The sequence below is a fragment of the Physella acuta genome, unplaced genomic scaffold, assembly GCF_028476545.2.
Source record: "Physella acuta isolate Inbredline_101_S28 unplaced genomic scaffold, ASM2847654v3 ptg001306l, whole genome shotgun sequence".
Classification (NCBI taxonomy): Eukaryota; Metazoa; Mollusca; class Gastropoda; family Physidae; genus Physella; species Physella acuta.
In genome coordinates, this window is record NW_026732821.1 from 30001 (window position 1) to 52947 (window position 22947).

The 22947-nt window shown below is 36.9% G+C and overlaps 1 protein-coding gene across 1 annotated transcript in view; it reads right to left on the reverse strand.

The window, feature by feature from the left end:
• Positions 1-1587: 1587 nt before the first annotated feature.
• LOC131958243 (paired mesoderm homeobox protein 2B) overlaps positions 1588-22947 on the reverse strand; it is a 32087-nt gene continuing 10727 nt past the window's right edge. The window contains exons 2-5 of the mRNA XM_059323160.1: positions 15060-15125; positions 4416-4615; positions 2632-2905; positions 1588-2103 (exon numbers count right to left, since the gene is read on the reverse strand). Of these exons, the coding sequence (XP_059179143.1) occupies positions 1895-2103; positions 2632-2905; positions 4416-4615; positions 15060-15125 (749 nt within the window). The 3' untranslated portion in view covers positions 1588-1894. The remainder of the gene's footprint in view (positions 2104-2631; positions 2906-4415; positions 4616-15059; positions 15126-22947) is intronic.

Sequence of the window (22947 nt, forward strand, 5' to 3'; positions counted from 1 at the left end):
ACACATTTTACCAAAATGTAGATACCCTCTCAAACAAAAGGCATACACCTATCTGTTTTAGTGCGGAAGGGAATAATTTGACTGTTTGTTATGTGACAAATTAGCATTTAGTCCATATCGTGGTAAAATGGTTTTAAAAAAACGTATTGTGTCGTTAAGTGACGTTCGTTGGAAAATAAAATTAGTGTTTAAAATAGCGGACGTGCTATATAGTTTTGCGTTGAACAGCTTTTTTTTTTGCAATTAATTAGCTTGGAAAAATATTTTAAACAAACCTACAAAATAGTTGTTCAAAAACGATAAATGAAATTGAATCCTTTTTGATTAAATTTCAATTTTATATCTTGGTAACGATTTGATGTTTGTTTTCGATGATTCAATACCTGCTATTTTTAATTCACATCTGTTTAATTGAGCTAGGAAACACAAACAGAAAGAAAATATATTATTTTTTATTGCTAAATAACTTAATCACAATGGACACATAATTTATAGGCCTTTTAGAAGGTTATGAGTTTGGTAAACTATGCTGGCTCGAAAGTTCTATACAAACTTATTTCAATATGATATTTTGCAAAAATAAAAATGTTAAAATTTCAATTATTCTAATTATTTTAAATCAATACTGATTGCAGAAATGCTGATGGCAGTTGTATAATCATAGTATAATGCTGATTAGATTAATATAAAACATTAATGACCGAAGTACAACGTTGTGAAAACGATAATTAAAATACTGATATGTATTCAACACAAGTAGGCTATTTACACACACAAAATCTTATTTACACACATGTTGTACACAGCTTGAGCTTAGTTGTTTAGCATCGTGAAAATAGTCACACGTTCTTCCGCCCATTTCTGTTGTGTTTATGGACAGTGCCTATGCAGAGGTCACGCAAGAAAGTGTATCTTGACCATTGCAATGTAAGGGCTAATAATTAGGTTTATTCAGAGTTCCCAAGCAACCCCCCCCCCCCCCCCCCGGAAGACACACAATACAATTTATATAGAAAATATTTAATTTTACCAGTGTCCGCCCCCCCCCCCCCCCCCGGAAATTTTAAGTGTCCCGTCCTCTTCCTCCCCCCCCCCCCCGAAGAAAACAAGTCTGGAAGAAACACTAGGTTTATTCATTAGGGTTTATATTACAAACCAATCGTCGATACATTAATTCTAGCAAATTAAATGTGCATTGAAGTAGTGACCTTATCAGCAAGTTACCAAAAAAAAAAATTAAGATAAAATATCTTAAATATTCAATTTCTTAAATACTGGTTTACAACTAAATTTATAAAGCCTATTAGTCTAACTTTCAATTAAATATGTGCTTTAAAGCTAAGTAGCCAGATCTAGAGGCTTACACTGCTAAAATTGATTTCAAAACTGATGAACAGCTAAAGACAATATTTTATGTAAAAATGAACTCCCACTACAGTGGTTTGACAATGTAATTATTCGTTGCTTGCTAAATACAAAATAAATACAAACTCTGTGTGACTTTTCACTGCCCCCCCCTCTCCCCTCCCCCTGAAAAAAACACCTTAAAAACGTGTGTTTATTAACATGAAAATAAAACCCAAAACAAAACACAAATGCAGCGGTACAGTATAGACCTCACGCCTTCAAATATCAAGTTTCAAAAGCTGCGAACTTGATTAAAATCCAAATGTCACATTTTAAGCTTAGAGGGTCATATAGCAGATTTTCCAATCACCAAGTCTTCTAAAATCCTTTAAAATAATAGGCTTGTTTTACACTTTTAAAAAATCATTATTTATCATTATATTAAAAGTTACATTCAAAATTGAATATTGCATTTTTAAAATACAATATCCAATGACGTTGGATTGAATATGTTGTGGTTTTGATTGTGGCTGTGATTCAGTCCATATCAAAATAAGAGCCCATTAGCCAAGGCAGTATTTTTGTCCAATGAACTCACTGAGTGATAGTCATGCCCGGGCCCGCCCAGAATACCGGAGAACGGGCCGTGTAAAGATGGCGGAGGTGCATTGTGGGAGTGGTTTTGTTTACTTAAGCCTTGAGGGTTTTGTGAGACTGGAGAGTTCCATTTTGATTCGTGACTACCATGGACTTGATCTGGGGGGAAAAAAAGTTAAAATAAAGTTAAAACAATACTTAAAAACGGCAAAATTATTTAAAAACTTAAAGATAGGATTAACGAAATCTGGATCTAGCGCTAAAAATAACGTGAGATTAGAGCTTAACGTTAGAGAAAAAAAGCACGTTGGAACACACACTCACACATATGCATATATATATATATATATATATATATATATATATATATATATATATATATATATATATATATATATATATATATATATATATATATATATATATATATATATATATATATATATATATATATATATAGCCCCTATGTCTAAGTGTGCCTGTGTGTGTGTAGAAAACAATCGAAATCTCTCCATCATGACAAAATCACGCCCCTAACAACTACACATATACAGCTCTTACTACATTATACTACTATTATTACCGACGATTTGCTCTACCACTGCCACCCCTCTGTTCCACTACCCTTCACCTATCACTGCCATTACTAACTAAAATATGGAATCTTTAACAAAACAAAAATCTTACTGTGTGAGTGTGAGTCATCGTTCTGAGCGATGGATTTCACTTTCTCCTTGTTGCTGATGTTATTGTTATTGTTCGCCGACGCGGAGTTATTGTTGTTGCTGTTGTTGTTGTTGCTGTTGTTGTTGTTGCTGCTGCTGTTGTTATTGTTGCTGCCGCCGCTGTTGCTGCTGGGCTCCTGTTTGACAGAGGACGATCCAGAATTGGAGTTGCTCTGGGATTGTTGCTTCATCCTTTCCATTTTCCTGAATTTCGCTCGCCTATTTTGAAACCAAACCTAAAGGGAGATAATAAAAAACAACCCAAAGTTAATTAAAATTCGGCTTTTTTTTTTAAATTAAAAAAAAAATTCTGAACAAAAATTATTTATTAAATATTTTACAGCTTTGATTTTTCTGTTCTTGTGGATCTTTAATTTTGTTTCGCATAATTTTAACTGACTTTAATTAAATTTAAATTATCTTTTTTTCTTCTTCATAGAGCGTTGCCTCATGTTTTATTTTTTTTAAAATACCGTTTTAATAACACTTTTTAAAGCACGAATTTTAAGGCAGCCAACAATGTTGTTACTGGCGGTCGCGTCGGGTCACATATTATATTTTCATTATATTTTCATTATATTTTTATTATATTTTCATTATATTTTCATTATATTTTCATTATATTTTCATTATATTTTCATTATATTTTCATTATATTTTCATTATATTTTCATTATATTTTCATTATATTTTCATTATATTTTCATTATATTTTCATTAATCTACTTTAGAAAAGCGGACAACCACTCACAATTCGACTGCCATCATCAACTCAAACTATGCCATGTACTCTTCCAAACTTTACTTAGAAGTTTATAAAACGCCAGTCGAGTTGTTTTGTTACTTGTTTATACAATTCATGAGTTGGTTATTTCTATATTGTTTTTTTTTATAACACACCCAGCAACACATATCAAAGTTTTCTCTTGCTGGGTTTTGCTATCCTAACCCATATATTGGTTTTTAAACCAAGCTCTCACTCCCTTACTCTAGCAGTAACCTTAACCCTGATCTTAGCCCTGAATCTAACTCCACGCCTAGCCGTAACCTTGGACAGCAGGAAAGAGATACACCTAGATACGACACTATATGGCCCTGTCTGTGACAACGCAGATTTCACTATATTTGTATGGGCTAATCTACAAGCAACATTCCCCTCAACAAACAAAAAACTGAATCGACTTTTAAAAATAAAATTAATCTGTTATACCAATAATGAAACTACAGCGTGGTATTTTCAGAATACTGCACATCCGCACTTTCTAGAGGGACAGTAGTCTACAGTGGTGGACTGGCTGTGTCGGAGAGGCCAGGGACATTTTAAAACGGGCCCCCAACACCAGATTGCAATATTCATTGTGCATTTTTTTCTCCGTCAAAATCTGAATTGTACGCCTTGGTATGAGGGAATGGTATCATAGAGAAATCCCAACAAATTATTTATTTTAAACCAAAGCACTAATAGGAGTATTACAGTACTCTTTCTGGGGGGCCCACAGAGATTATTTTCTAGCGACCCACCGAGATTTTTTCCTAGGGGCCCACCGGGATCTTTTTCCTAGGGGCCCACCGGGATCTTTTTCCCAGGGGCCCACCGGTATCTTTTCCTAGGGGCCCACCGAGATCTTTTTCCGAAATTATTTCATTGGTGCCTCCAGGATATTTCCCCTTGGGTCCCACCTGTATTTTTCCCGGTAGACCGGCGGCCCAGTCCAGGCCTGGATGTCTAGATGTGTAACACATTACCTGAACTCTTGCTTCCGTGAGGTCCGTCTTCATGGCGATCTCCTCCCTCGTGTAGATATCGGGGTAGTGAGTTTCAGCAAAGGCCTTCTCGAGTTCTTTAAGCTGGGCACTGGTGAACGTCGTCCTGATTCGTCGCTGTTTTCTCTTCTCCGGGCTGACGGAACTGTCGTGACTGTGTTGGTACATCTTGTAGGGGAGTCCTGAAGATTAATTAGTTGCAGTGTTAGCATTTTATTTTACACTATTTGTATACTTTTTTTGCCGGATGGGGTGGTGTGGTCACGATTTAACATTAGCACAAAAGAACATACAGTTGTGTGTAGTTTGTAGTTTTAGTTTTTTTAGAAAGGTAAGTAGACAATAAATGTCATTTAAAAACAAACAAACGAAAATGGCAGTTTTTCTTCTTTTTGTTAACTTAATATATTTTATCAAATAGAAAACGACAACTTTAAGCATAATGTGAACTATGATAGAAAATAATGAAAAATAATGTGAAAAAGTGCTATTAGCCAACAGAATATTTTTTAGCCTACTTTGGTCAACTGCCCATTTTCACCTTTGTCCTGAAACAGTCGTTTGTAAAGGGTCATTCAATATATTGTCGCTGATCAGTGGCGTAGCCAGGATCGTCTCAAGGGGGGGGGGTTCCAATTTTTACCCGGGGACAAACTTTTGATTTGCACCCCCCCTCAAACTTTTGATTTGCACCCTCCCCTCCCCCCCCCCCTCAAACTTTCGATTTGCACCCCCCCCCCTCAAACTTTTGATTTGCACCCCCCTCATACTTTTTATATATACCGAGGGGTCTATGGGGGGTTATGACCTCCCCCCCCCCCTACCCCCCCCCCCGCATACGCCACTGTCGCTGATACAAGCTTTAGAAAAGTTAAACTAAGGATCTTTCTTTAAATAATAAAAAGCTTTATTCTTTATTCATGGGTGTTTTAAACAGATCTAATTTTAATTAGAAAAAGGCAGGTAGATGCAATAATTAAAAGACGTATAAAATCCTTAGATTAAAAAACCATATAAAACATTTACTAGAATCGGAAAAAAGGTGGATGAGAGTACAAATGTGTTTTGATTATTCAGATGACAACAATATACACTCACAAAAAAAAGCTAGACAAAAATCTACATTCGGTAAGTTCATGAATGTATTTGCCATCTCTAAAAGGATCGCGCTTGACGCTTAGCATTTGTCAATACGGGCCGCGCGGTTCCTTGGAGTCGGTGGTGGAGTCACTAGGTGGGGGCAGAGATGGGCAGAGTCGATAGATCATAATAATATCATCTTTACTTTACACGTATATACACCGTGCTGATATAAGGAAGGGGTCGGGCGCAAAAAAATTCCGGCATAGAATTACGAATTAATGAATTAATGTAAATCTATCAAAAAATATTTTTTAAAAAAAACGTAACACTGGCATTTTAACATTTCAAAGCTTATATATAGTATCATTATGTTATTTCTTAATAATGTGGTGTTGCAGATTTCGAAGGTTGTATTGTATCATTATGTTATTCTTCATTAATGTGGTAATACAGATTTCAAACTTAATAGTATGGTATTATTTTATTTCGTAATATTGTCACATTGCATATTTCAAAGGTAATATTTATCATGTTATTTTATTTATCAATAAAGTTGTAGCATTTTCAAACACAAGCAATCCGTGTTTCTTCCAGACTTTTTTCTCCGGGGGGGGGGGGGGGGGGCACTTGATATTTTCGAGGGGGGGGGGGCGGTCAACATTTTTCGGGGGGACGGACACTAGTAAAAGTGTATGTTCACTATATAAATTTCATCTCGTTCGGGGGGGGGGGGCTGTAGAATTTCTTCGGGGGGGGGGGGGGCTCAGCCCCCCCCCCGAAGAGATGCCTGGAAGAAACTCTGCATGCAATACATAGTTTATATGAAAACAGAGTTTAAAAAAAACAAAGAAACAAGTTTGAAACTATACATGAATGTTTTACAGATCTGTTTTTTTTTCTATTTAAAATCATTTTTAAAATGTCACTGCTTTTTTCTATTTCTGTAAAATTTGAAACAAAAATTACATACAGCTAAATTCTAATTTCTTATTTTTAAATCAAAATGAATCTCATGATGCAATCAAGACGAGGTCTGACGCAGGCCAAGACTCGACTCTTCAGACGCAATTAATGAGGTTCGCAACTCGACTTGATTCGGGTTAAAAAAAATATTAACATAACAGGAGTGTCTAGGATTGAGATGATTGTTTGTATGGCGAGAACGTCTGGGTTCGACAATTATTTACAGTGAGGAAATATTTCATACAGCGTTTATTTACACAACAGAAAAAAATCCTAAGTTTGCATGTATGAACGTACTTCCATTGCCAGATAAAAATTATAATTGTAAGCCATGTTTTCAATGTATTAAAAAAATATTTATTATATTTTTTGCAGCCATTCAAAAACATGAAATTAGTCTCTTTATGAGACAAATATTATGATTTATAAATAGGAAATCTTGATCTACAAGTTATTTACAATTTAATTTTAGATTGAATATTAAAATAATTATGCACATTTTTATCTAGTTTGGAGAATTAAAAATATTCATACATATGTTATTTTTTAAAATGTTATAAATATATTTAACAAGCATATTTTTAAAAAATATATTAATTTTATTTAAAATAAATTTTCTATTAAGAAATGTCGCCCCTATTATAATTAATAAATATACAGTGTTCGCCCGCTTATTTATTGTGTTATTTACGGTAACACGATTGCTAAACAAATCGGTGACAAAAACATGAAAGATTTATGCTTTCATTTACACAATTTACATTTCCCATCAGCATCTTTATTTGACAAGCATTCCACAGGGTCAAAAATTGCAGCCTCCTTATGCTTCCGGTTCATAAATTTGCCTTTCTCACACACACAAATAGCCTGAGCTGATTTTTTTGTTTCCTCTTCCAAATCATAAGCGGCCTCTTTATTTATCAAAGCATGACAGTAATTGCAAGGAATTGTTGTCGGCGTAATAAAGTTGTTAAGATCTTCTCTCGAGGGGTCAACTTCTTGTATAAAACATGGCCCGTTGAAACAGGCCGTTACAGTCTATTAAATTACATATATCTCTTGGAAATGAGGTGTCCACAACCTGGGACGGTCGGAGATCAAATCCGGCTGGGAAAAAAATCTAAAATAGGAAAATCTCGTCTTAGATAAGGCTTTTAAATTTGAATTGATTTTAAATTTTAAGGGGAACATTTTTTTATCTTTCAATGAAAATGAATTTTCTTACAAACAAAAAAAAACAAAAAAAAAAAACATTTTCTTGACGTGTTTTGACAGACAACTGAATATTTCGTAATCCTAATTATAGTTTTCTAATGTGTAAAGAACACCCGTGTAGTAACCAGAAATTATTGGGTTCAGATCACGGATGCGAGTTCACTTAGATGTAGTTGGTACCTGACTCGATTAAGAGAAAATAAATACACTGGGTAAAATGCCGATCACACCGTCCCCTTTTAAGTCAGTCTTGAGAATCAGACATATTTGCCCTTGTACCTAAGTCAGAGAATCAGACATATTTGCCCCTTTGTACCTAAGTCAGAGAATCAGACATATTTGCCCCTTTGTACCAAGTCTAAAAGCTTACATCGACACAACTTTTGGTAAAGATGGTTGTAGGCTTTAGGTTTATCGGACATCGGTAGTCTTGATACACACATGACAGAAAAGATTCAACAAGTACTGTAGCCATAGAGCGCTTGACTGTTAACCAGAAAGTCTAGAGTTTGAATCCAGGTTCAAGTCAGTAGAAGGTCCCTGAGTTAACCCAGCTCCGATGTGTATGTCAGAGAAAGTAACGCCATGGCATAGTGCTGACCACACTATCCTCTCATTTGCCGAGGTCACGGTGAACTCTATTTCACTTGTCCCATGGACCGTCAGGTTCGAAAAGGGAACTTTACTCTTACTTCTCCAAACCTAACAACGACTCTAGTTTTAGCTTTAGATCAGACCCTAACCTCACAGGTTCGAAAGGGTAACGTTTTTCTTTTTTACTTTTTTAGATTTTTAAACCATAAAATGTATTAAAGCAATAAAAAATTGAAACCGTTTATTTTTTTACAAAACAACCCGGATACACCCCCCATCACCGACGTTAATCTTTGTCGAAATATTTTTACACGCTCAATGCCCTCCCCCCTCCTTCTCTCTCCTCAACCTGTCCAAGTTGTCCTTTCATTCTCTCCCACCCCCCCCCTTTTCCCCTTCCCCCTCTTGTTTCTGCAGCTCCCCTTATGTTTAAAGAAAACACCGACGCGACATCGCAACTCCAGCCCTTATTTGAATACTGTCAACACTTTCCTCCATCCCACCCTCTGGCGTAAGACTATCCCACGACAGTAGGCTAGGCTACCCCCGGGCTGTAGGTTTAGCTCCTGGGGGCGTGAAATCAAACTGACAGCATTAAAAACAAAACTAAGCGCCCACTTGCACATGGGTAACTTCAAGGCAAGTCAAGAAAGATCTGCGTCTTAAAAAAAAAACAATTTAAAAATAGGCTCTTCTTAGTTTAAAATTCAGATCTTTTTTATAAATCTCTTGATACTTTAACGGAAGTATCTACTTTTCAAAAATACAAATAATTGCATCTACTGAAATTACATGTCTTAGAATATGTATTAGGCCCCCACATTGATAGATTGTTGTAAATATTTTTACTAGATAAGTGCAGCTCACTTTAAATAGTTCTAAAACTTCGCACAAAGCTATTTACAGTAGTATGTACTTGCACCATGAATACGAAGTGCGATTCAATAGCCTGACGAGACCAGTACATGTTTTAATTCAAAATCAAACAGCATTGTGAAAATGTACGTTAAATTTACTTTATGTTTCTATTTCGTTGTTTGTACCGATCGAGATCGATGTTTCACACGTGACTTACATTTGCAAGGAGATGAAAAACCATCCGGTCTACAATATAAAACAGCTACAATAATACAACATTAACCATATATATATATATATATATATATATATATATATATATATATATATATATATATATATATATATATATATATATATATATATATATATATATATATATATATATATGAGATGTTACAATATATATTTATATATCAACTTATTTTAAAACTGAACCATATAGGAAGTGTATGTGTAGTGCTAGAATAACACAAGCCAATGTCTTGCTATCGTTTACTCAGAAAGCAAGAACTCAGATCTGGGAGAAGTTGTTGTAAGGTCCCAGTTCCTGAACAGGGCAGCAGACAGGAGGGATGGATGGAGGAGGAGAAATCAGCATTTCAAATCTTAAGATTCCAACGTACATTTAATCCTGTCATGAAACGCAAATCCTACACCGGCCCCCGGCGGTAATTGGGTTATCCGGCCGAGCAAACATCTTGAAGGGCTTAACAGAAAGTATACACGGAACACGGCTGATTGATTGGTTGCCAGCCCGGGCCTGGCCTAATTGGAATTTTATTTAATAAGTCCTCCCTGGGCCATTGTTGCTGCAGGCTCCCTCGGCTTGACGGGCTGGCAAAGGGAGCCCGGCGTTTAATTTAGGTGCCCCCTCAGTCTTCGAGTCTGGCTTCGAGTCTGGCCAAGCCCCCCCATTCTCCTCACTCCTCCCCCAATCCGGCTCCCCCCCCCTCTTGTCAGGCCCACACGGAACCAGAGCTCTTCAGGTTCCAGAAATCAGGTTAGTTCCATATAAATCTAATATCAATATGGCGGCTCCCCATTCGGCGTCAGTTGTCGCGGAAGTTCTTTGCACATTCAATTATGTGAATGAAATGACCGTCCTTCGTTCAATCCGGGCTTTGGAATTCAGCTTTGGACTATATTCTCTTTGACTCTGAGTACAAAATAGTCATCGCTAGTTTGTGCTTTCGAATTTTGAATACAAAATATTAAATTTCTTTTAGGAGGTAGAGTAGGAAACGTTTAAATTAAATTAAACTGAAATGTTTTTTTTTAAAAACAAGCAACTTAATTTAAGGTTGCCTAAGCTTAAAATAAAATATGAATTATCATTTAGATCTAGTATTGTAAAGATTACGTGGTTCGTTCCCTCTGCTTCACATGGGTTCCAAAGGAATGAAATGATGATGATGATGATGTTGATGTTGATGATGATGATGATGATGATGATGATGATGATGATGATGATGATGATGATGATGATGATGATGATGATGATGGTGGTGGTGGTGATGATGATGAAAATGATGATGATGATGTTCCTTCTTATATCCATTATCATAGGCAAATAAATAAGAGCTAGGAGCTAAATCCTATGCAATGTTAAAGTGACAGTTTACAGCAGTTTAAAATGATATCTCACAGCAGTTCATTTATCAGCTTACGTTATAATTTTGACATCATTCCACTCATTAAAAAAATAGCCTCATCAGAACTCCCCTATCTTCGCTCCGTCAACTTTAATATCGTATCTATTTTTGTTTAATTATTTCAAACAAATGATCAACAGATGATTACCCTTCTATGATAATTACAACCATTCCTAGTCTATTTCCGATATTGGCAAGGGCTATTACTCATACGTAATGTATATATATTTTTTTAAATTTTGGGGGTTAAAAAGGTCATGTGTCGTAGGGCTATCAAATCTATTTACTTCACTGTCAATGTCAATTTGCAGTTTCAAACAGACACGCCGCTACACGCTAGAGAGAAAATGCATTCCCATCAACCGAATCTGCCTAATTGGTGTCCAACTAACGTTTCGCAAAAAAAAAAAAAAAAAAAAAAAAAAAAAAAAAAAATTATATAAAAATTATGCATTTATGTATTCATATGGGTACAACCTATCTCATAATGGATTTTTTTTTTCGTTTATTTTAATTTAAAAAATGCACCGCAATTGCGAAACAACGAAACAATACTCAGGGAGAAATAAAATAAAAAAATTGCATGCGATGAGACTGCCTGTTTGTTATACGTCAAATCAATGAAGCGCCCCCCCCCCCTTCCTCCCTTGTTCGTTTTGCGGTAACCTACTCGCTCGCTCAAGGGAAAAGCTACGGTTGATCCAGTTCATCAAAAGGTTAGCCATATTTGAGTAAACGTCCTAAAAAATAATTACATTTCGCCGTTCTGATTCCCCAAAGTGTCCGCTGTTCCTAGTGGCTCCGTACGATTATTTTAAAACATTCAATGGGTTTTTTTTTCTCCGCATTCAAAGCGCTGGCATCAGTAGAACAGGGGTTGTGGGGAAAAAAGAACAAAAAACGAGTAGCGCCCCCTTGTGGTTTCGACTGCCGACGCTCAAGACCAACCCATAATATATTTTGAAAGAAGCAATTAATGTAATTGCCCATATATTTTGTAACCAGAGGACGAAAAAAAAATCTTATTTTTTTATCCTCAGTGCGCCCGAACGGTGCATTACTTCATAAAGGTTTTCAGACAACAAATCAATCGAGTGGGGGCTTTGTTCGCTGCGCGTGACCTTTGAGACTTCCGGTTTCCGTGGACATAGTAATGGCCGTTTACTCTACTCCTGCGGTTCAGAGTATGCTCCTGTTGTGATGCATTACCGAAATGATATGTTTGATGGGGGTGGGGGTTGCAAGCAGTAGGGAGGGGGGGGGAGGCTGTAGAAGTAAGCAAAAATGACTAGCTAATTTTTTATACTAGGGCGGAAAGAGTTAAAGCAAGTGTAATGCCGTTCATGCTTGAGATAAAATCATCCAGCGATTGGTCAAAAAACGTTTCATGTTTTACGTTTGAGAATATGTAGAATAGGGTCAATTTATTGGTCCAACTTTTTTTTTTCCATTTTTGGATTTCAAGTTAGAAATGGACTGTAATGAGACTATTGTAAAGTTACACTTTTTGACCTGGCTTTCGATGGAACAGATGAAGGAGAGTTCATCAGTTTCTGTGACCTCAAAATATGAAGGTGTAGTGTGGCTAGTTGTACGGTCTTAAAGGTGCACTGTTGTAGATTTACTTCTTGCAAATTTCAAAGCATCGGAAGTTGTTGCAAACATATTCTACTTTGCAACCCGTTTTCAAAAAAAAATTGCGCTAATCTGCAGTTTTTGGAGTTGTGATTTAGTAGGCTAAAAAGTTGCAATTGTTTGTAGATTTTTTTGTTTGTTCTTTTGGCGTTGTAAAAGCTCAAACAGTTTATTAGTATTTTCTAACTCATTTAAGATAATTAATTTTAGTTTCTATAATTTAACTTACATTTCTAAAGTAATCACTTAAAAAATACAAAATGAGTTAAGTAAAGACTAAGGCTGAGATAAGAATTTGTGTTCTTTTCCTGTTAGTAAGCAGTTTTCATCTCTTTGATGAGATTATCGCATTATCATATTGCTATTCATTTAAGTCGTTTACTTATATACACAGAGGCGAGAACCTTTTTATTACAATGTAGTTTACTGTTAAAAAGTGTTATCTTTGATTTTTTTTTTGTTCAGTTAAATTTAAATTTTATTTAATTTCAGTTTTTTTTTGTGAGATGTGGCATGTTATAATACATATTTAACTAAGTTAAACTCTTCTTCTTCTTCGTTCTTAATTTTAGTAAGTTAAACTGATTCCTTGATATTAAAACCACTTAAATTTAGTGTGTTAATAAGTACTTTAAAAAAATCAGTCATTAAATATTATGATATTTCAAATTTAAATTAAAATACAAAAAAAAATGGTAAAAATGCCAAAACTCATGAAAGAAATAAGACTATTTTTGTAGGCCTGTATCTATTAGTCGATATTCATACAAATATTTTTAGTAGTTTGTCAGTTCTACTGTAAACTTTTCAATAACCATTATTATAAATTTTAACCTCACACTAAACCCGACCATAGGTCTAACAGCGATACCGACAGAATAAAAAATCCCCATACAACAATGTATGCTCCCCCCCCCCCCCCACACACACCCCAGCCGTCGAACACGACTAACCCCGACCCTAGGCCTAGACAGAATAACAAAACTCCACACTGTATTGCCACCCCCACCCCCCCCCCCACCCCCCACCACCCCACCACACCCAACCGGCGAGCCTGACACTAACCCCGACCCTAGCCCTAACAGCGACGCCCGCTAGAATAACAAAACTCCATACGACACTGTATTGCCTCCCACCCTCACACTAGCCCCGACCCTAAACCTAACAGTTACATCAACAAAATAAAAAAAAAATCACTATGCGACTCTGTGTGGTCCCTGACATCAGACCCACAAGTACCAAAAACAGAATCAACTTGAAATAACTCTCCACAACCTGTCCCCAAGGTTAAAACGTTCTCTCAATGACATGCGTACTCAACTACTAACACGTGCCTGCACGTGCCCCCGTCCACAACCGACCCACCCCCTCCCAATCCTCCCTGTGTGACAATCCTACCCCCACCCCCCTTTCGTCCTTACGGCCACAGACGTGTATCCCAAGTAGTCCATCACGCATCAAATCTACAATTACTTGGTACTAATCCCACGGGAGACAACCGGCGGTTTCTGGCAGGGATGACCTCCCCTTGATCAATACAAGGGGCCGCAATCCTGCTTATTTATTTATCGGGCGTTTATCAAATAAATTCCCCAGTTTGTAGTCTGTTTCTCTTTATTTGCTTCCCGGAAAATTCGCAGAAATAGAATGATTTGGCGACCCCCCTGCAAAAATTAGATGCGCGCTGGTCCCGGGTCTGGTTAGTTTCAAAGGCTGGGACCGACTCCCACAAGACTCGCTGGAAGAAGGGTTGGATTCAGACCGGGCTGAGCCCTTAGCAAGGGAGATTAGTGATGATGTTACACGGCGTTTCCCGTTTGTAATATCGATCATGGTCTTAGATTACCTCCCTCTGTCATTATCATGATTACTTCCCCTGACTTCTGGCTGAATTTTTTTTTTTTCTTCACAATCTGAGGAGGGGGTGTGTGATGGATTGGTGGAAACCGCTGCGATGATGAAGATGAGGAGGGTAAAGACAACAATAATATTGCAGCATATATCGGGTGCAGTTTTTTCCTACGTTTTTTTTTAGATGACTTTTTTTTTTAGGCTGACGAAGTTATATGAGATAGAAATAGTACAGCATTTGCTTTTTTTCCCAGATGCGGAGATCAAAGGGAAAGAACTCATACATGCACACACAATCACATTGAAATACAAGCGCAAAAACACACACAGAAACATGTGCATATTTTGTTAGAGCAACAAATAAAATAGAATAAGACTATCGGGTAAAGTGTCAACAAAAAAAATAATTGACGAAATGTTGAAGGTAAAAAGTTTTGACACCAATTACAAACGCTGTACCGTTATGTAACTGACACACCAACCTACAATACACACCCATCTTACACTATTCTATCAATAACTAACACACCAACCCACGACACACACCCAAATCCCATTAAACTAACACACCAACCCCCGAAACACACCAAAATCCTATAAAATTAACACACCAACCCACGACACACACCCAAATCCTATAAAGCTGACACCCCAAGCCATGAAACACACACAACTCCCATTACAACCCTGTTTTCTAAGTAACTGACACACAAACCCTAAACACACCGACTGATCTATAAATAACTGACACAGCAAACAACACACTACTCACCCAGAAGATGTAATCCCGAAGATGTATGTGGTGGTGTGTATGGCTGTCTGTACCGTGCATCATTATCTGCATAGAAAAAAAACAACAAATTTCTGAATTATAATCGGACAAAAATGTGATTGATATCATTAAAGCCTCAGGAATAATTCTGAAAAGAGAAAAAAAAAAGAAAACGAGGAAGAAAGAAATGAAAGCAATTACATTTAAAGTGACAAAAAATCGCTAGTTATGCCACCGCTATTTAGAAAATATGAATTATAATTTTTGTTTTGATGTTTAAAATTTACCGTGACGTAAAACTATTTTTGGAGCCTCTGGTGTTTATTAAAGCTACGACTAATTATTTTTATTTTTTTATTGTTACCAATCGCTGAAAAGAATGAACAAAATTAAACAAAACATGATTTATTTCCATGTGTTATTTATATTTTTAACTACTTTATTTCACACGTTTTTTTAGAAATATATTCCTTAATGAAATTAGAATTACTTTTATCTTTGATATTGTAATATATTCTTCATATCTTGATGTTGATGCATTATATCAAAGGCAAAACATTCAATCGTAATTAGCAATTTAAAAAACAAACATGTATCTCAGCTCTGGTTAAAATGCGAACCAAAAATATAGATTAACTGCAAGCAGTATTTTTTGGTATTTAGATCTAATTCTAATTTTTACTTATCTTATAATATAGTACTTAAAAAATGGTTTTAAAAAATTATAATTAAAACAAACGTTTCTAAATATAAATCAGTTGTTTTTTTTTTTAATGATTCTGTAACATTATTTCATTATCAAAATATTCTGAGAAAATAACAATACAAGCTTGACGTGGTAAACCCTCACTTTACTATCCCAACCAAGTAGTTTGGAAGCGCTAAACGATAAAATAAAAATGTGAGATTTGTTTTAACAATTCATTCCACTTGAATGGATAACAATGTTAGCAGAAGCTTATTTTAATCTTAGTGTTTTTCCGTTTTCTATTATTATATTTTTTTAAAGGTAGCCTACTTTTTTTTTAGAATTTTATTTTTGCATTAAAAAAAATATTAAAATTTACTTTAAAGTGTGTGTTGGGGGGAGGGGGGGGGGGGGCGGAAGATGCAGGGCGTGTGAAAAACACGAAAAACATAGAATCAGTTACCGAAACTGCGTAAGTAAAAAATAAACATTTACGATAAACATTATAAAATATATATATTTTAAAAATAGATTACAAAATCTTGTTTCAATTTTTGTTTTGATTTGCTGCTGTCGATTAACTTAGAATAATTAGTCTGTATTTTTCAGCGGTGTTAAAAAAATATAACCGCATCACATAATTTTTAATTTGGAAAAATCTTTCCCTCCTAAAATATTCCAAACCGGCAATGTTTTTAGCCACCTTCAATAATAATTTTTTTGTTTCAAAAGAAAAAAAAGAACTGGCTATATCAATTTTCACATACATATCTCGTTTCCCGTCGCCACTCACCTCGGCGCCCTAGACACCAGAATGGGTTGTCACCTCTGGCTCCACCCTCCACACCCACTCACCCCCCAACCCCCCCTCGCTCCCCGCCTCCCGTTTCCACGAAACTTTAATTGTTGCCGTGGAGTGTGATGGGTAATTAGTCTTCGAGCATATCGTTTTCATTTGGGCCCATCTGCCCATGCCGTCCCCTTCACACCCTCGCCGTTCCCCCCCCCCACCCCCACACCCTCGTTGGATCGCTTTGGGATATAACGGAACCGACGCCATTTTTTTTTTTTTTGCAAAAGCGGTTTTTTCTCAGTTTGAACGAAAATTATTATAACAGCTGATCAAGAGATTTCACATATCAAACTAAATGTGATTGGATCGTTGGCCACACTTCTTGTTATAAATGTGGTCTGTGTGTATGGACATGTAAATCACATATTGAGTTAAATGTGATTGTGTCGGTAGGCTACCCTTCTTGATTATAACTATGGTCTATGCGTATGGATATGTAAATCATACATCGCATATTGAGCTAAATGTGCTTGTGCATGCCCACCCAACACTATGGTTGTAAATGTAATCAAGGTAGCCTACATAGTCTATAAATTAACCTATTTTATAGAGTACAAATCTACACAAAGGCACATATGTAAAACAAAAGTGGTTAATGTTATTCAAAATTACACAATGTTAAATGATAGTATTATTTGTTTTACAGATTATGAAGGTAAATGTGTTTTATTACAATATTTAAGCTTTCTCTATTTGATGTTATACTTACGTGTTTACAAATAAAAGTAAAGTTCCATTTTTTAACCCTGGCTATTCATGGGGAAAGTGGGTCTACGACAAATTCCCGAAAGACACTTGCCCGAAGGCCGATTTCCCGAACGTGAATTTGTCGCATTCGGGCAAGTGTCCATTCGGGCATTTGTCGCATTCGGGCATTTGTCGCATTCGGGCAAGTGTCCATTCGGGCATTTGTCGCATTGGTCTGTTTCTTTGAACTCAGTATATGAACTTTTGTAATTCTATTCAGATAATTTCTTGAATAGAACTAAAACAACAATCAATGCATGACTCTGATGTCAAGCGTGGTATGAAAAAGCTACTACCCCAAGACCACTGGTTGAAAAAGAGCAGTTGATTTGATTTTGTTTAGAAGATTTTAAAATACTTAGATCTACATTGGTTTTGTAATAAGTTTTTCATATCTTCAAAATAATTTGTAAACGATCAAATAAACGGGAAGAAGTAGCAGCCAGATCTTTACATACAAAACATTTTCGTGTACTGAATCTTCGAATGGTGTTTTTACTCATTATATTTATCTAACTACCTTTCATTCAAATGATGTGTAACACCGACTTACAGACAGATAAAAACACAAGCATACAGTTTTCAGCACATTATTTGAATGCACTGTAAAAATAAAACAAGCATGATACATCCTAGTACTTTTAGTTTCGTTACTCTTAATTTATACTAAATCATCGAACGTTTCTCTTCCAGTCCAAGGTTTTTTTTTTTTTTTTTTCAATTCTGTTTCATCATCTCACCATTCGGCTTGTAGTATTTATGCGCACTGTTCAGACCCAAATTTTTTTTAAAGAATAAATTTCACTGTTTTATCGACCTTAAAATTTGGGACCACTTCCCTTCAACGCAGCCCCCGTTTTATGTCCCTCCTCGGAGACCGGGTACTATGGTGTAGCGCGCGCAAACACCAGACGCACCGGTGTGAACGCGCCGAGACGCCAGGCGCGAACGTGCGTAGAGTAGGTGTCGCGCGCTGTTCATCACGTGTGAATGCGCGCCGGGTGCGGTGTGAACACTGCTCAGTGCAAATGGCTCTCTGCCCCACCCCAACACACCCCCTCCCACTGTGTTCACCCTGTTCTTTATTCGTTTTGTCTTCCAAGGAACTATTCGGGAGTTTGAGATTTTCAAGTTTCATTGTTTTTTTTTGGGACCCCCGTTGTATTTTATTACGATTTGCATTAACCTTACTACAGCTTCCAATTTTATTTAGTTATTTCGTCAGAACAACACATACCTACGATGTAGTTAAAAAAGTCACATAGGGCCCTTCACCAAAGAGAATAATTTAACACGTTTTTTTTTCACTCAAAAAGGTCTTTTAGAACTTGAATTAATTTTTAAATACGTTGACCATTATCAGCTAATATTGCTATAGCAGAAAAGGCATACATCAGAGGAGAATTACCTCTTTTCAGTTAAAATTTACTTCTAGATATTTATAGATATATTATTGCTATAGAGGAAACTGAAATGCTGATTTAAAAAACAATGACTTACTCTATAATAAATTAAGAACACAAAAAGAAAAAAAAACTTTTTTTTTCCAAATTCTAGCCAAACGACAGATATTTCAACGTCTATACTTTACTGACTGCCAGCCCCCCCCCCCCCCCCCCCCCCACGCGTTGATATTAATTTGTCACAAAATGTTTCACTTCTACCCCCTCCCTCCCTCCTTAGCTTGGATGTAAAAATATGGCGGTATAAATATAGTCATCAATACCCAATTTTAAAAGTATTTAGATTTTTATTAAACAAAAACAAATCTCTTCTTTTTTTATTGTTTCAAGCTGTTTTAAGTTAAATCACGTGAGTATTGAACCGAATGTGATTTTTTGTGTACAACGTAAATATAATTTTACGTTTGTTCTTTAGCGTTTGATAGAATTATAAGCTTAATAATTATCATCTTTTCTCGCTCGTGTCCAAGACACATAAGGCAGATTATGTAGAGTTCATCTGTTTCAAAGACCTCGGCATACAAGTGGAAAGTGTGGTCAGTACTATGCCCAGCCGCCTTAGTTTCCCAAACGTGAGTCAGGTACCTATCCAAGTTCAGTGGACTCAGAGACGTGCTACGGCTCTAGCCAGGAACCCGAACTTGAGACTTTCATACTAGCATTCTTAAGCTCTACCATTCGACCACGCCGCTAAACACAGCAGGTGCTAAAGCAAAGCGATTATCACTGGCCTTATGCCAACCTCAACCTCCCTTTTAGTCATCTAAATATCTTTCTTGGTCAAATTACTTTTTTTCACGGACATAGTACGACAATGGAAACCATGACGTACCCCAAAGATCACAACACAGCCCGAAGGAGGACCGGCCGTCATATCAAAGATCACCACAAAGATCATAACAAAGATCAGATCACCGTGAAACAGTGTTTGCCAACATTACCGCTGTGATCACCCAACCGTGAAATCCCCCGTCGACTGAAACCCGAACTACGTGAAAAGAAAATGGCGTCAACGGAACCGTTAAATTCTTTTCCCTGACTAGCATTTCATTTCCGGGATTAGCTCTCCGATCATGCGAAACTGGGCGTGGCAATTGAACAGCCATGGCCAGGAACAAACCCAACCCCACATCCCCCCAAATAATTGTTTTTGTCCGCTCAACGACGGTCATTATTTAAACTAACGTCAGAATTGTTCCGTGATCGAGTTAAAAAAGGCGCACCGGAAATTCTCGGGTTATTTTGTATTTCAATAAAAACCCGATTCTCTTCGGCAATGCGCATCCTAATTATGATTGGTTTCATTTCATGATATAATTTTTTTTACTGTTTAGTGGTGTATGATATATCATGAGGGACAGATGCATACATTACGGTATTAAAAATGGGCTCGTATCATAACCCCCCTCCCCAAAAAAAAAAAAAAACCGACCAATTACAGATCCAGGCTTAATTGGCAAATGGCTTTGTCCATGTACATAACCATCTGTTAACCTTTGTTGACATGGTTTTTTTCACCCCTACGTGAATAGTCAGATCCATGTTAGTGATGGAAGATGTAGTGGGAAGCCACGTTACCCGTAATTTAAACAACACAACAAAAAACAGACCAAAAAATAAAAGGAAAATATACAAATAACTCTCCATTTCGCACCATTGGATAATAGACTCTCCAAGCGGGTGTTTACAAGCACAGTAGACTGTTAAATATAGAGAGAAAGTACTGGTGCATTTAAAATGGCCTTCGCACACGAATACTATTTCCAAAACAAAATTGTTTTACAATGAAAATTAGAGACCGCTTACTTAGTTTCTATCTTATTTTTAATAAATATTATTTATTCACTCGGTAATTAATGAAATCCGTCCCCATCACCATAAGGTACTAGAGTGTATGTCTCCATTTTCTAAGACTAATAGAGTGTCTAAATCTATTAGTGTCCGTCACCATCACTCTCAATCTGCTGGAGTGTCGGTCACCGTCACTCTCAAGCTGTGGTGTGTCGGGAGGGGGAGAAAGGGGGGCACTTGAAATTTCGGGGGGGGGGGGGCAGACACACAATGGTAAAAGGATATATTTTCTATATCAATTATACTTCGTTCGTGGGGGCGGTAGACGTGTTTCGATGCCTAGAAGAAACTCTGGTGCACAACACGGTTAAGATGTCGGGAGCCGTATTGGTGTGAGCCCTTTTGTCGTTGGCCCTTTTAAAGGGGTCGGTTTGACGGGGTCTCTTTTGACGGGTTCGTTTGTCGGGACCGTGTTGTCCGGGCCGTTTTGTCACGGGCCATTTTGACACCTTGGATACTACTGTTATAGAGCATACACAAGCCATATTAAAATCTACCATATAAAGGTGTTTATATTAGCAATTTAACCATTCAAAGTATTAAATAAACAGTGCAGAATGTCAAAATGCGTGAATATGAATTCACCTCGAAATCCCTACTTTAACAAAGTGCTCGGGGAAAAAAAGCTTCTTGCACATTCAGAGCAAGGTCAAGACATTAAAAAATAAACAACTACAATTTTTTTTAAGCGTCTATGTTTTATTTGCATGATTTCGTCTTCAACATTTTTTTTTAAATATGTAGATTTGATCGAGTTGACTCACGGTCCAGCGGGGTGGACGCGCATCGCACACGATCGCTCACTCCCCCCCGTCCGAGCACCGAACTGATCCATCAAATCGCAATGCGACCCCTAAAAATTCTGCCGCGCAATCTCTGAAAAACCAATTAGCTTGGGGACTTCCCGTAACGACCGGATAATTCAACCGGCACCGGTCGCTGCGTCTTTTTTTTTCTTTTTCAAAAACCGGCTGTGTCTGGCGCGCATGGTTGCCGGTCGATCCGCTACGCGACTAATTGCCACAAAATGGCCCCGGACGTCCGAGAAGCGACCTAAACGTTTTGACGAAAGCCGATTCGGGTCTCCACGGTCGGTCAAGCCTGTCCCTTAGGGTGAAACGCCCGGAAAAAGGGGAGGCAAACCTCACGCTCTCAACGGGGAATCTGCAGTGGAACGAACCGCCAAGTTTTGATTAATATGACAACGTTCTTTTGATTTTTGTCTCCCCTTTTTTCTTTATTGCAACAACCCCTCCCCCCGCGATATGATTAATTACCGCTTTTCTCTCCCCTTACACATTAGCAGAATTAGCTCCCCTACTCGAGTTTTCCCTAGATGGTTTTAACCTTTCACCTCAGGCTGCAAGGGGAACTACTCTACTCAAGATGACCGCCTTTTACGGGAATTGCTTGCCAAAAAAAAAAACCGCACCCACGAGACTTCCGGTTCCGCCGCCACATTGCGGGTACCGCGTTTAATATTTATTCCGTTTACCATTTTTATATTAAATTATACCTAGTCCGTCCCCGGGACTAAGCTAGTAAGTAATTCAATAGCACTGCTTCAAGAGCCCGACCCACAACGCCTGGGGTCCTCACGGTCCATGACTTGTAAATAGTACTACCACCGTAGGCGGACGAGGGGAGCTAATTCAGTTTGTTTACACCTTGGAGATTCGGTATTACAAGACCGGGCGTCACACCGGATGTTGGCACTCGTTTATGGAAAATAGTCTCGATAATTACTTTTTTTTTTTTAGGGGCGGAATGCAGCGGCGAGTTTCGACTTGGCGGTGGTGCAGCTGAATATGTAGCCGCTGAACAAGCCGAGCGTCCCACCTTATTATGCGATACGCTATTAAAAATAATTAATACAGTGCGAATTTTAAATATATATAATTTTTTTTTGGTCATAGAATAAGATTAGTAAAAAATAAAAGTAGGCTAAATAAGGAAAAAGTATTTTTTATTTTAAAAAAATTGTTTTTAAATTTAAAAAAAAAAATGGCAACTATTTTTGCTTTTAACTGATAAAAAATTAAAATTATATGACATAAATTATGCGATTATTTAAAAACTATTATTTATTTTAAAAAATACAAAAATTCTATAAACATACAATTCTAAGCTATTTATTAATGCCATATTCAACAGAGATATTTCATCACATTAAAACAGAGTTTGCACTTTTTGTTTAATCTTTAATAATAAATAATTTCCCATCCGCAATTTGCTTGCCAAAGCTAACTCTTGTGTCTTAAACGATCATGCATATTGTGTACAGAT